The sequence below is a fragment of the Saccostrea cucullata genome, unplaced genomic scaffold (assembly GCF_032062105.1).
Source record: "Saccostrea cucullata isolate Sc308-1 unplaced genomic scaffold, CSIRO_AGI_Scuc_v1 ctg14970, whole genome shotgun sequence".
In the NCBI taxonomy this organism is placed as follows: domain Eukaryota; kingdom Metazoa; phylum Mollusca; class Bivalvia; order Ostreida; family Ostreidae; genus Saccostrea; species Saccostrea cuccullata.
Window position 1 is genome coordinate 2,136 of NW_026941691.1, and position 11,195 is coordinate 13,330.

The 11,195-nt window shown below is 31.6% G+C and overlaps 1 protein-coding gene across 1 annotated transcript; it reads right to left on the reverse strand.

The window, feature by feature from the left end:
* Window positions 1-10,131: 10,131 nt before the first annotated feature.
* Window positions 10,132-10,704, reverse strand: LOC134258245 (heat shock 70 kDa protein 12A-like). Its single transcript, XM_062740778.1, has one exon. It carries the CDS (start codon window positions 10,702-10,704, stop codon window positions 10,132-10,134), a length of 573 nt encoding a protein of 190 aa, XP_062596762.1.
* Window positions 10,705-11,195: the final 491 nt, after the last annotated feature.

The window sequence follows — 11,195 nt, forward strand, 5'->3', positions numbered from 1 at the left end:
CTGTCAAATAAACATTTACAATTTTCTTTACAGCGGAGCAACATTTGAAAAGGAATAAAATCATTCAAAGTGGGTTAGGAGATTTAATGAATAAATTTTTTTTTCTATTTGCCCATTTTGTCAAAATTACAACTTTACAGAGAAAAGAAAAAAAATCAACATAATTAAATATTTTATACCATCTTTAAAATGACGTTTGGTGGACTTCCGAACTAAGGGAAAATTATTGGGTCCGTATTTATGGTGAGAAAAAAAATTCCTTAAAATTTAAACATATTTGTTGACGGAAGAAAAAAAATATCCTGTAATTGGATGTAAAATAAAATTGAGTCGGGTCATTTCTAGGCAGTAGATCGGGAGAGGGGGCAACCGAATATTTTTACAACAAATGGTCTTATAAAGCTAGTACATGTTCCATCACATACTTAGTAATGCAAAATTTTTTAATCTTTGGCTCTATTTTGAAAAAAGAACATAGGATTTATCGAAAGGGGGGTGGGGGTAGTCTCTCATTTTTATTTTGCGATGATTGACATAGCATATGCAGTGGACCTTTGTTTGCAAACATTGTGATTGCTTCTAAATTTCAAAGAAACAATTAACTTAACATCAAGCTTCCTACGTTCAGTAAGCGAGAGCTTACAACGTAGTCAACATAATGAGACATGATGCGTTTTTATGTCCAAACATTACTCCATACAATGTGTTGGTCATTGCAAACAATCAAGCTTTTTACGAGAGGTGCCTGAAGGAAATCCTTTAACTGCCAATTTTTTTCTATCTAATTGCTCAACAAAATAGACATATGTACCAACTTTTCGAATGTAAGACATGTAATTAATATTTGTTTTTCATGCACCACATATTGTTTAACATTTACAAATTAAATGCTAAGCATCCTCCTTGCAGTGCCCCATTTGAAAATAACTTCTATCGCCACCAAAAAATAGACCCGACGTAAACACATATGTTTAGGGCATTTTTAAGCTTTTTTCTTGAGTTTTTAAGAAACCAACAAATTATCAAGACTTGTTCCACGAAAAATTAAATATAATCATGTTAATAAACGCAACTTTCCAAAGCAGATATATGCACATGCCAAACACGTGCTCAGTGTAATGATATTATCTAGGAAACTCGAGCTGCGAACAGAACAGTTTTTCCCGATTTGCTGGAGTGGGGTTAAAATCGCGTTTTTTCATTAATCAGACGAAGTGATGCTACAAATAAAAGTAGTAAGTAATATTACCTAATGATTATAACTTAGTAATTTCTTGTCTTGATGTTATTATGGTCGCATTTTTTTCTAAAATCAATGTTATTCGAACTCTGTGTGACAGAGGAATGGCGGACGCAATAAACACATGGCCTCAGGAAAACACACATACGAAAACTAAAATTTTCAAGAATTTTAGATAATGACAAGAAAAAAACGAAACAAATGGTTGTAGCCATATTATCAATGAATCAAACTAACACCATTTTCAATGCATTTTTCATCTCGTGAATACTGTAGCTGCGCAGTTCTACCATGATTAATTACCTCCTAATTAAAACAAAATAAACTTAATTATTCACTTATTTTGGTCTCTAACAGTAGGTAACTAGTGCATGAACACTTTGTGTAACTTTGGGCTAGTTTAGACGAGTATTAAGCGCATTCTTGGCATTTCTTATTTCATACCAAACTAGATCCAATTGGCTTGTACATCCCCCTTAAATCTGCTTAAGATTTTGCATCAAACCCAATAAAGATGTCATATAAAAACCTCTGCTGTAGTTGTTGTAGTTAAGACTATTCTTCTTCCGTTTCAGTGTCTTGTGATAAATTGTTTGATTATGTTTTGTTATAGATATACTTCCCGGAATTTTCAATTTATGTAGAGACTTAACAATATTGTATTAAAAGGGTCTTTATCTTGGAAGCCGGGGCAACTGAACAGAAAGGGATCTTTATTCTGCAATTGTCTTCCTCCCTTCGGGTCTTATTTTTGAGGCTACACCCGAAAGACTTCGACCATTCCGCATGTGTATTAAGGAAAAGTAACACAGAATTTTATATCTTTCCTTAATCGGGTGCCACACTCACTTTTAATGTGATATGTCCTTTAAAACTTTAACGACTGAATGTTTGACCAAGCCACAAAATTTGGCAAAACGTGCAAAAAAGCAAATTTACTGTTCAATATGTTTTACAAAAAAGAAATATTACATGTGCCAGATTAACTCTTCTGTGTGGGAGAAAAGAAAATTTTGTTTGTGGTATGTATATTCTTAAGTCTAAGTATAGGACACCATCGGATGCCCAATTGTGATCTTGTCTTTTACTCATTACTGGTAAGCATGGTAAGTGAAGGCGACATAACCCGTAGGCATCCGACACTTGGTTTAGGGATTTCTATGCAAAGTTTATTTAATATTGATTATTCAAATAATTTTCTTTCATTATTTGTAAATAATTTGAAATATTCTGTAATATAGATTTTTAAAAGAAGTTAGAATATGAGTTATCAGGTATCAGGTATCATTTGTAAAGATTTACTGTATTGCAAGACACCATTACATGTACCAATTACCACATGTCAAATCCATACTTCACTTTAAAACCTTCAATTGTGAACGTTTCGTAAATTTTTTTGAATTTACCCAAAAGGAGCTTGGGGACGAAATAATCTGTTTATTTTTGCAAAATGTTTAAAGAGCAAGATTGCTTCGAAGCTACACGTGAAAACATTTAAAAATACCGGTTGTATTACAATTTAAAATCATGTTTATTATGATTATTATCAAAAAAGAATTTTCTCCCGAAGAAAGTTTTGAACAATTACTGGAAATTTAATGAATTGTAAAGATTTCTAACGTGTTAAAAATTAATCATAATGAATATCAGACATGTGTACATACATGTAAATAAATAAAAATAATAATTTTTTCTCTTTTTTTTGTTAACAGGTTTCACTTCAGTTCAATTTATCACAAATGACCTGATAATGATATCCTCAACAGTTGTTGGATTAACTATCATCGCCTGCTTAGTAGCTTTTATTTATTGGTTCCGAAGGATCAGAGGAAAAGTCCGTTATGCGGAAAATTCGAAATACTGTTTGAAACTTATCTTACAGACATTGATAATTTTTTTTAGCCGATATTGTGAGTGATATTGCTATGACATACATTTACTGCATCGAAAATTACACCAGGTATTTTATTTTTTCATTGATATTTACTATATTTCCAGCCTTAGTACATATTGTACCAATAATTTTAATAGTGCTTAAAGAGAAGGAAGTGGCTGATAATAAAAGTACTGAAAAGAATGAAAATGAAAAAGATCAGAAGGAAAAACATGATGAAAATAAAGACGATGTGACAGAAAATAAATGTAGCCAATGAAAATGCATAGCATACTGGGAATATAAAAAAAATAATTGTTACACAATTTTTGTTCCTCCTCATTTGATTGAAAATCAACAAAACTTATACAATTTAATTAAACTATGATTTTTCCCGTTATAAACCAAAACCAAAATTTAACGGATAGTTACCAAACAACTGCAGTGTTTTTCTTTGTGCAGCAATATCCAACATTCTTGGAATATCCTGATTATATTGAGCATTTTGTGTCTTTATATCAAAATAACGTATGTACTTGCACATGTTGCACCGACCTTATTTGTTGATAATCCTTTTTACATTGTAAAGAAGCAGATGCAGGAAAATAATTATTTTGTACCATCGTCTGTTTTTAATTTAAGTACCATTCCTCATTTTTCAGCCAAAATCTACTCTGCTCTGTTTTTGCCAAAAATGACATCAACAAATATTTAAATTGAGAAGATCATTGTTGTAACCACTATTGAAATAATGACCACTATTGAAATATTCTAGAAATTTATTATTTGCATCATTTTCAATCAAATTAGGTCAAAAAATATTTACCAATCCAGGCATCCACTTTTTGTTTGTATCATCTGTCCTTAAGTCCTGAAACTTTGAAAATTTTGCGGTTGGACGTATCTTTCATGATGCAAGATTTTTAGAAAGTAACCCTAAAAGAAAACCAGCTTTTTGAAATGTAAAGCAATTGAACCGCTGAGAAATATTGTTATCATTGTTATCATCTTGAATGGAATGAAACATATGGAGATAACGAACAGAATGAAACAGTCCATAAAACAATACAAAAAAGGAACAAACATGGACCTCCAAAACATCGGAAGTTAGATCAGGCGCCATGGAGGAGTGAGCATCCCCTGCCGACCGGTCACACCCGCTGTAGCTCCTTGTCATAATCAGGAAACAAAGGAAAAATCCGTCATCAATTCAGTGTATAAATAATGGACTAACAATAAGTATGAAAAACGTCAGTCATCAATTGACTCAACGATAAATTGTGCTTGCTGACAAGGTCATTGTATCGACCATAGAACTTACGAATTGATGACTTTAAACGAGACTGCTGATATCATTGTATATTCAAGTTGTTTGTCAATAATTTACCTCGTTAAAAATTTTTTCATAAGTTAAGCATGCTCTTGCGTATCGAATCAAATGAGATATATATACACCATATGCAGGTGATCAAGGTATATTGCTGCACAAACAGGTGAAGTTCACGATAGAAAAGTGAAAGTCATCAAGTTTATCTTAATGGTAATTGTTGTGTATCAGACTCTGTTGTATCTTTTATCTCAAGCTCATTGGGATATATTGTATCGACATAGGAATGGAAATTATCATCGTTAATTGGCAGTACGTCGTCGATATATCTAAATGTCGAGTTGAAAGCCACAGCAAGTATTTTCTTCTTTCTCATAAGGTTTTGCACAATTTCTGCTTCATATAAATACAGAAATAGGCCTACATATAAATACAGAAATAGGCCTGTTCATGACGGGATGCAATTGGTACAAGTGAGAATTCAAATAGATTGTTGGAAGACCTGGTCTCCAAAAAAGACAGATATTGTCAATCGGAAACTCAAGAATCTTCTTGATCTCAACTTAGAATACTTACAGTGTGTACAATCAGAATGTTTTTAACAAAATAATTTTGCAAATGTCCAATGACAAGGTAAGTAAATTTACGAGTTCCATTTTAATTGAGAAAGCAGCTGTCAATTATATCAAAAAGCCTAGACTTTAATTTATCGTGGTGAATGGCTGTGTATTAAGTTGAAAAGTTGTAAGTTTTTAAGCTGTTTATTTTAGGGAATTCTTTGGATTTCAAATTGTCCAAAAGTTCCACGGAATTTTTAAGCATTCATATCTTATTTACTACGTCTTGAGTATATTCTTGCACAGTACTCTTAAAGTTTCTCCTTCACAACTGTTAAAATTTTAGTGAGGAGTAAAGAATGAGGCTTGGTTCAACATTTACTTGAACCCGCTATTTAAGCAATGAATCACCATTTTTTGAAAGATATGGTTTTATAACTGCAACGGTGTGTGCAAACAAATTGAGCATTATGAAAATTTATTTGGTCACACCATTGCAGTTATGAGACTATATCTTTCCAAAAAATGGTGATTCATTGCTTATATTTACATTTTTAACTCTCTACTTTGACTGCAAATGTGATTTATATTTAAAAACCTATGTATTATCCATAAGTAAGTACAGTTAATGGAAGAACCAACGTAACAACTTCTTGGCAATGTGAGTGTGCTCAGCTATGTTAAGGAACGATATGGAAAATGTGACCATTGCACCATTTAAATATGTATTACGTCTTTTAAAAAATTGTAACAAAGCAACTGAATACATGTAGAAAATGTAATATAGCTATCTATAATGGATTGGACTGGGCCGTAGTTATTACCAGTTATATCGCACGTATCAGCTGTTGGTCACGTGACTTGTATAAAAATAGAATTGTTAAGCTGAATCTAGAGAATGGGGAAAGTGCAAGCCTTAGGGCATACGCTTGTTTTTCAAGAAAAAATTGTTACACATTAAAAGAAGTTCATTTCCTCTACCCAAAAAGTGCTGGGAGCTAGTCAGTGCTGTTCGTGTGAAGTACTACAAATTTTGCCGAAAATGCTTATAATAGCTAGAAAGAACTATATGCGGTATAGAATATTTCCAGTCAAATTTTCGCTTAAATTCTGAATTCAATAAATGAGAAATAAAATTAATATTTATGTCAAAGCAGTGTATTCACAATTTTTGTTTCTAGCGTCACAAACTAGCACTTTTCAGAATAGGGGACAAAATGGACAAAATTTCAACAATTTTAGCTTTAAAATATAAGCAAGTTTGTTCAGGAACAATATTGACATATTTCATTGATATTATCATTCTACACATTATTTCTTTTTATTGATCCTGAACACACATGCGCAAAATATCGACGAAATTGCACATTTTTAATGTAAAATTCATAAAAAACTGAAATTTACGTCATGTTTGTGACGTCATTACGTACATATGGCGTCATTACTTATGAAAATATTCAGTGCTTTGAAGTCAGCATATACTCCTGTTTAAGAACTTAATTAAATATATCTCCATCAAAGTTTGATTTGGGGGGCAAATATTGGTTATTACCGAATAAAGTTCTTTCCACTTCGCTTAAATTGTATTTAATAGATTATTTTCTTTTAGTTTTAATGATTAGGTTTTAAAATTAGCAATGGTATTATATTTATTCAAGCATTCTTGTAATCACCAAACCAATGAATCTAGTCCTCTGGATCCCCTGCGCTGCGTCATGTCAAGGCTGATGACGTCGTATTTGACAAAAGGTTTTCTTCTATTACTTGACTGTATTGCTATCAAGTATTGAGATTTTACAGGATTTTATAAATATTCGATACAATAAATAAATTCAAGTTGTTATTTACACATTATCATGTCGTTGATTAATTTTGTGGCTTGTTAAATTTCAATGACGTCACAATTAAACTTCCAATACGATATACAAGGAATGTGAACTCTGACCTTCCTTAACATAGCTGAGTGACGCCAAAAAATATAGTCCTGGTTCCCATGCAAAATATTTGTCAAAAAAGAAATCCTAGTTCATAACAGCAGAAAGTTGTATCATAAAGAATTCTTATAATTTTTTAACTTAAATGAATTCAAGAAAGATCGATTGAAGTACATTTCTAGAGAATGATATTAAAGGGTGGTGAAAATTAAAACGCAACATAACTTTTCTGTTTACCATGTTTCCACGTGCCAGTCACTTCCTAGCCACATTTCCATGAATAATTTACCTCTCTCGCTGAAGTCTCCCTAACTCTCGCCAGAGCCACTGTCAAAGCTACTCTGAACTCATCGGGTTTTATAATTTGCAGAACACCGAAAAATAAAAGGTTCCGAACACATTAGTAGGGATTAGCAGTGATTGATCACTCCTCCCTGGCACTTGATCCCATCTCTGATGTTTTAGAGGTCCAAGATTTCTCTGCTCCTATTTTATGTTGTTTTATGGACTTTTGATCTTAATGAATACTGTTTGTTATCTCCGTATGTTTCATGTTAATTCAAAATTAGAAATGAATTAATATTTAGTTGGTGCTTATTATATAAGGGGGATATACGAGGATTTGATTATCCTTTTGAAATTACCCACATTATATTTTCAAAGGAGAACGAATTTTTCATCTAATGGCAAAATGTCTATTGATATAAAAGATTTGTGGTAAAATTGAAATAGAATTTAAAAGAATCAGTAAAACTAAACTTCCAAATAGAATAATTTTATTATGAAATTTCAGTTTTATTATCATTTTTGTACTCGCAATATAGAACTTATGTAATATTAAAAAACAATAACAGCTCAACTTAATAGAAAAAAACCTGGTTAATTCGACAATGCGGTCTTAAAAGGCATTATTTGTAACCACTTGAATTATTTTTTTATATGTGCTTCTTAACTACATAAGTTTTAAAGGATTATCAAAAGAATAAGGTCGGTGCAAGTAAAGGGAAACACTGCAATTTTTACTATTCATTGAATTTTGGTTTATTACGGGAAAAAATCAACCTTTATTCAAATTGTAAGTTTTATCAAATGAGGAGAAACAAAAAATTTTTTTGATATTCCAACTTTACTATGCATTATTTGCCGCTCCTTGCATAAAAACCTTATACCCATCGTCGGTATCAGTTATGACCAGCATTGGGCATCCGACGATGTCCTATACATAGACTTAAGGATATACATACTATAGACAACATTTTCTATTCTCCAAAACAGAAGAGTCAAACTAGCACATGTAATATTTCAGTAAAAATGTAAATCAGAAATTTGAATTGAAAAAAAAGAAACCCTCGGCAAGAAAATCATACATTTTATTTTTAATTTTCGAACAAAACATATTGATCTGTAAATTTGCAATCTTGCAAAATTTTGTGGCTTGGCCAAACATTCAGTTGATAAACTTAAGACATTTGACTTTAAAAGTGAGTGGAACCAAATTAAGCAAAGACATAAAATTTAAATTGTGTAATTTATTCTTTACAAACATGCGGAATGGTGGATGTCTTTTGGACGAGACCTTAAAAATCGACAAGGAAGACGTTTGCACAAATGAGATCTCTCTGTTCAGTTTCCCCGTGTTCCACGGGTCGAAGATTGACCCTTTCATGAAATATTGTTAAGTCTCTATCTGAGTTGAAAATTCCAGGAAGTAATTCTATAACAACACACAATCAACCAATTTATCGCAAGACACTGAAAAGAAGAATAGTTTTAACTGTGAATACCAGAGCAGAGGTCAGAAGATATTTTAGGAGTTGATAGAAGATCTTTTAAAATATACAATGCAAGTTTATTGATCTTCGTTTGTGTGTTAAAACTGTGGTATATAATTATAATTATTATGATATAATTATATTTAATTATGCGATAATAAAAAAAAGAGGAAATACTATATGAGCATTTAAGTGTACAAAAAGTTCAAAAAAGGAGTATTTTTTCTCTTTCTTAATAGGATTGAATGAGAAATATGAATGCCAATCAGGAGAACAGAACAGGTTTTAAAAAAAAAATTCTGTGGAATTATAGTTTAATTTGTAAGCATTTATTTGACACACTGTAAAATTACTATTTTTAATTTGGCTTTTAGTGAAATTTATCTCTATTTAATGTAATTCATCTGAGAAGTTGTCAAACAAGTTATGATGACAAATAAATATTGAACATTGCAATCTTCTTAAAAAAAAAAAAAAAACCAATTGCCTCAGCTTAAAATGTTTAAAGAAGAAACAGTTCTCCTTCTGCTTAGTTAGCAAAATCGTACCTTTTGTCAAGAGTTTTAAAAAATTGTCTGAAAACAGTAAAGAAAGATACATGTATTTATTAAATTTTATTTCTACAGAAACAATATATGCAAATAAAGAAAGAACAAAAGAATCAATAAATTGGATTTTAAGTATTCCAGTAACCAAGTTTGAGTGCATGCTCAAAAGTGTGAATTACTTTTTTTACATAAGAGTAGCAATAATACACGAATATGTAAAAGCGGTTTAAGAATACACAGACTCTGTGCCAATTGTGTTATCAAATGGTATAGAAAAAGAACATTCGACGTTTTACAATCTAACTCTCGTGTTCCCTTTAGATTACCTCAGTGTAGCTCGAATTAAATGTGGAAAATCCAATAGAATTCAATGTACGGGGGATTTTTATACATGTATAATGATTTCAGCAATGAATAACATGTATATTGCATATTAATATTTTATATTCATAGGTTATTGATAAAATTCTGCTGAACTTACAATCCTAATTTGATTGGGGCCTAGCATCGTGCATAACAAATATTTCAGAGAGTTTAGAAAATTCTTTTATCAATTGTTGTTCAGATTATTTGGTAAAAAATTATTCAAGCAAGTCAAACGAGGTTTCAAAAGTTTCTCCGGTTTCCTTGACTGTCGACGACACCTTGATTTCTGTCATACCGAAAGTATAATGTTCTTCTGCTTCCCATTTGCCCTGGATGTATTCAGGTACAGAAACGTTCAGCTTGCCAACAAGTTGAAAGTTGTCTTTAATCACTGCAGGACCGTTTTCCTCTGTGCAATATAAGCGCAAAACGTAACCTTTCTGATCATCATAAAGTGGAACTGCCGTATGAGTTAATGTTTTCCCAGATGAAGGTACTTTTGTATCTCTGGCGATTAGCTGGTCGAAGGCATCGTTACATCTTTCAATGCCTTTTTTATCGATATATCGTTTTCTTCCGGATGCTTTGTTGAATCAAAAATGGCATGTACTGCAGGACCATAGGAATACCGTAAAATTCTTGACGATATCGCCATAGGATCATGTCCAAATAGTACTGCACCCTTGATAACAGCCAAGCTACACTCATTGGGTATAACAATATTTTTGTTCGAAAACTCTTTTTTGAATGTTTCTTGTAACAAACTACACTCGCCATAACCACCAACAATGAGAATATGTTCTATATTTGTGACAGTTTGTAAAATTTCCATAACATGTTTTTTAGTTTGACTTAATGAGTCTTCGAAAAAACTCATCATCATTCGAGCAGAAATTTTCACCTTGTCTTTCACAATTTTTACTTGATCTTTTAAATAGGATGCCTGAATAGCTTTCATTTTATCTTGGTCAGAGCAGTTTTGGTTTAGTATAGCTGGCAATTTTGTAACAAAAGACATCTGAAAATCTGGATTGATTGAGCGCTTTTTGTTTTCAAATTCTTTGAGAATTGTAAAATATTCTCCCATATCATGAAATTTGAGCTTTTCAAGTGCTTTTTGTCAAAAAATTGTATCGTATATTTTCAGGTATTTTTCATCAACGTAAATCCCTCCATACGGCCCTCCACTCGCGCGATAAAGTTCTGTCAATGACCCATCGTCGTCAACTTGATGAACACTAAAGTCAGCTGTGCCACCTGAAAGATATTACCATGATACACAAATGTATACAGGATATTTATAGATTTTGTAGTTCGATAGCTGTTTTAGCCAATTACTTGGATGAAATAGTGAATATTCGCGAGGCTTGCCGAGGCAATATTCATCGTTATAATTCATCGATGGATAAATCAAATATCAAATCACACAATGATTTTTTTCATACTATTTTCGTTTTTAACAAAACTTTTAAATAAACCCCGTGAAATTATGAATGAAATATTCAATGATGCAATTAATTGATGACATCTTACTGTTGATGATTTTAATTTAAAACAAAATAAAAGAACTTATTAAAT

Coding starts and splice junctions, on each gene's coding strand:
- LOC134258245 (XM_062740778.1), bottom strand. CDS start 10,704: ATGGGAGAATATTTTACAATTCTCAAAGAATTTGAAAACAAAAAGCGC.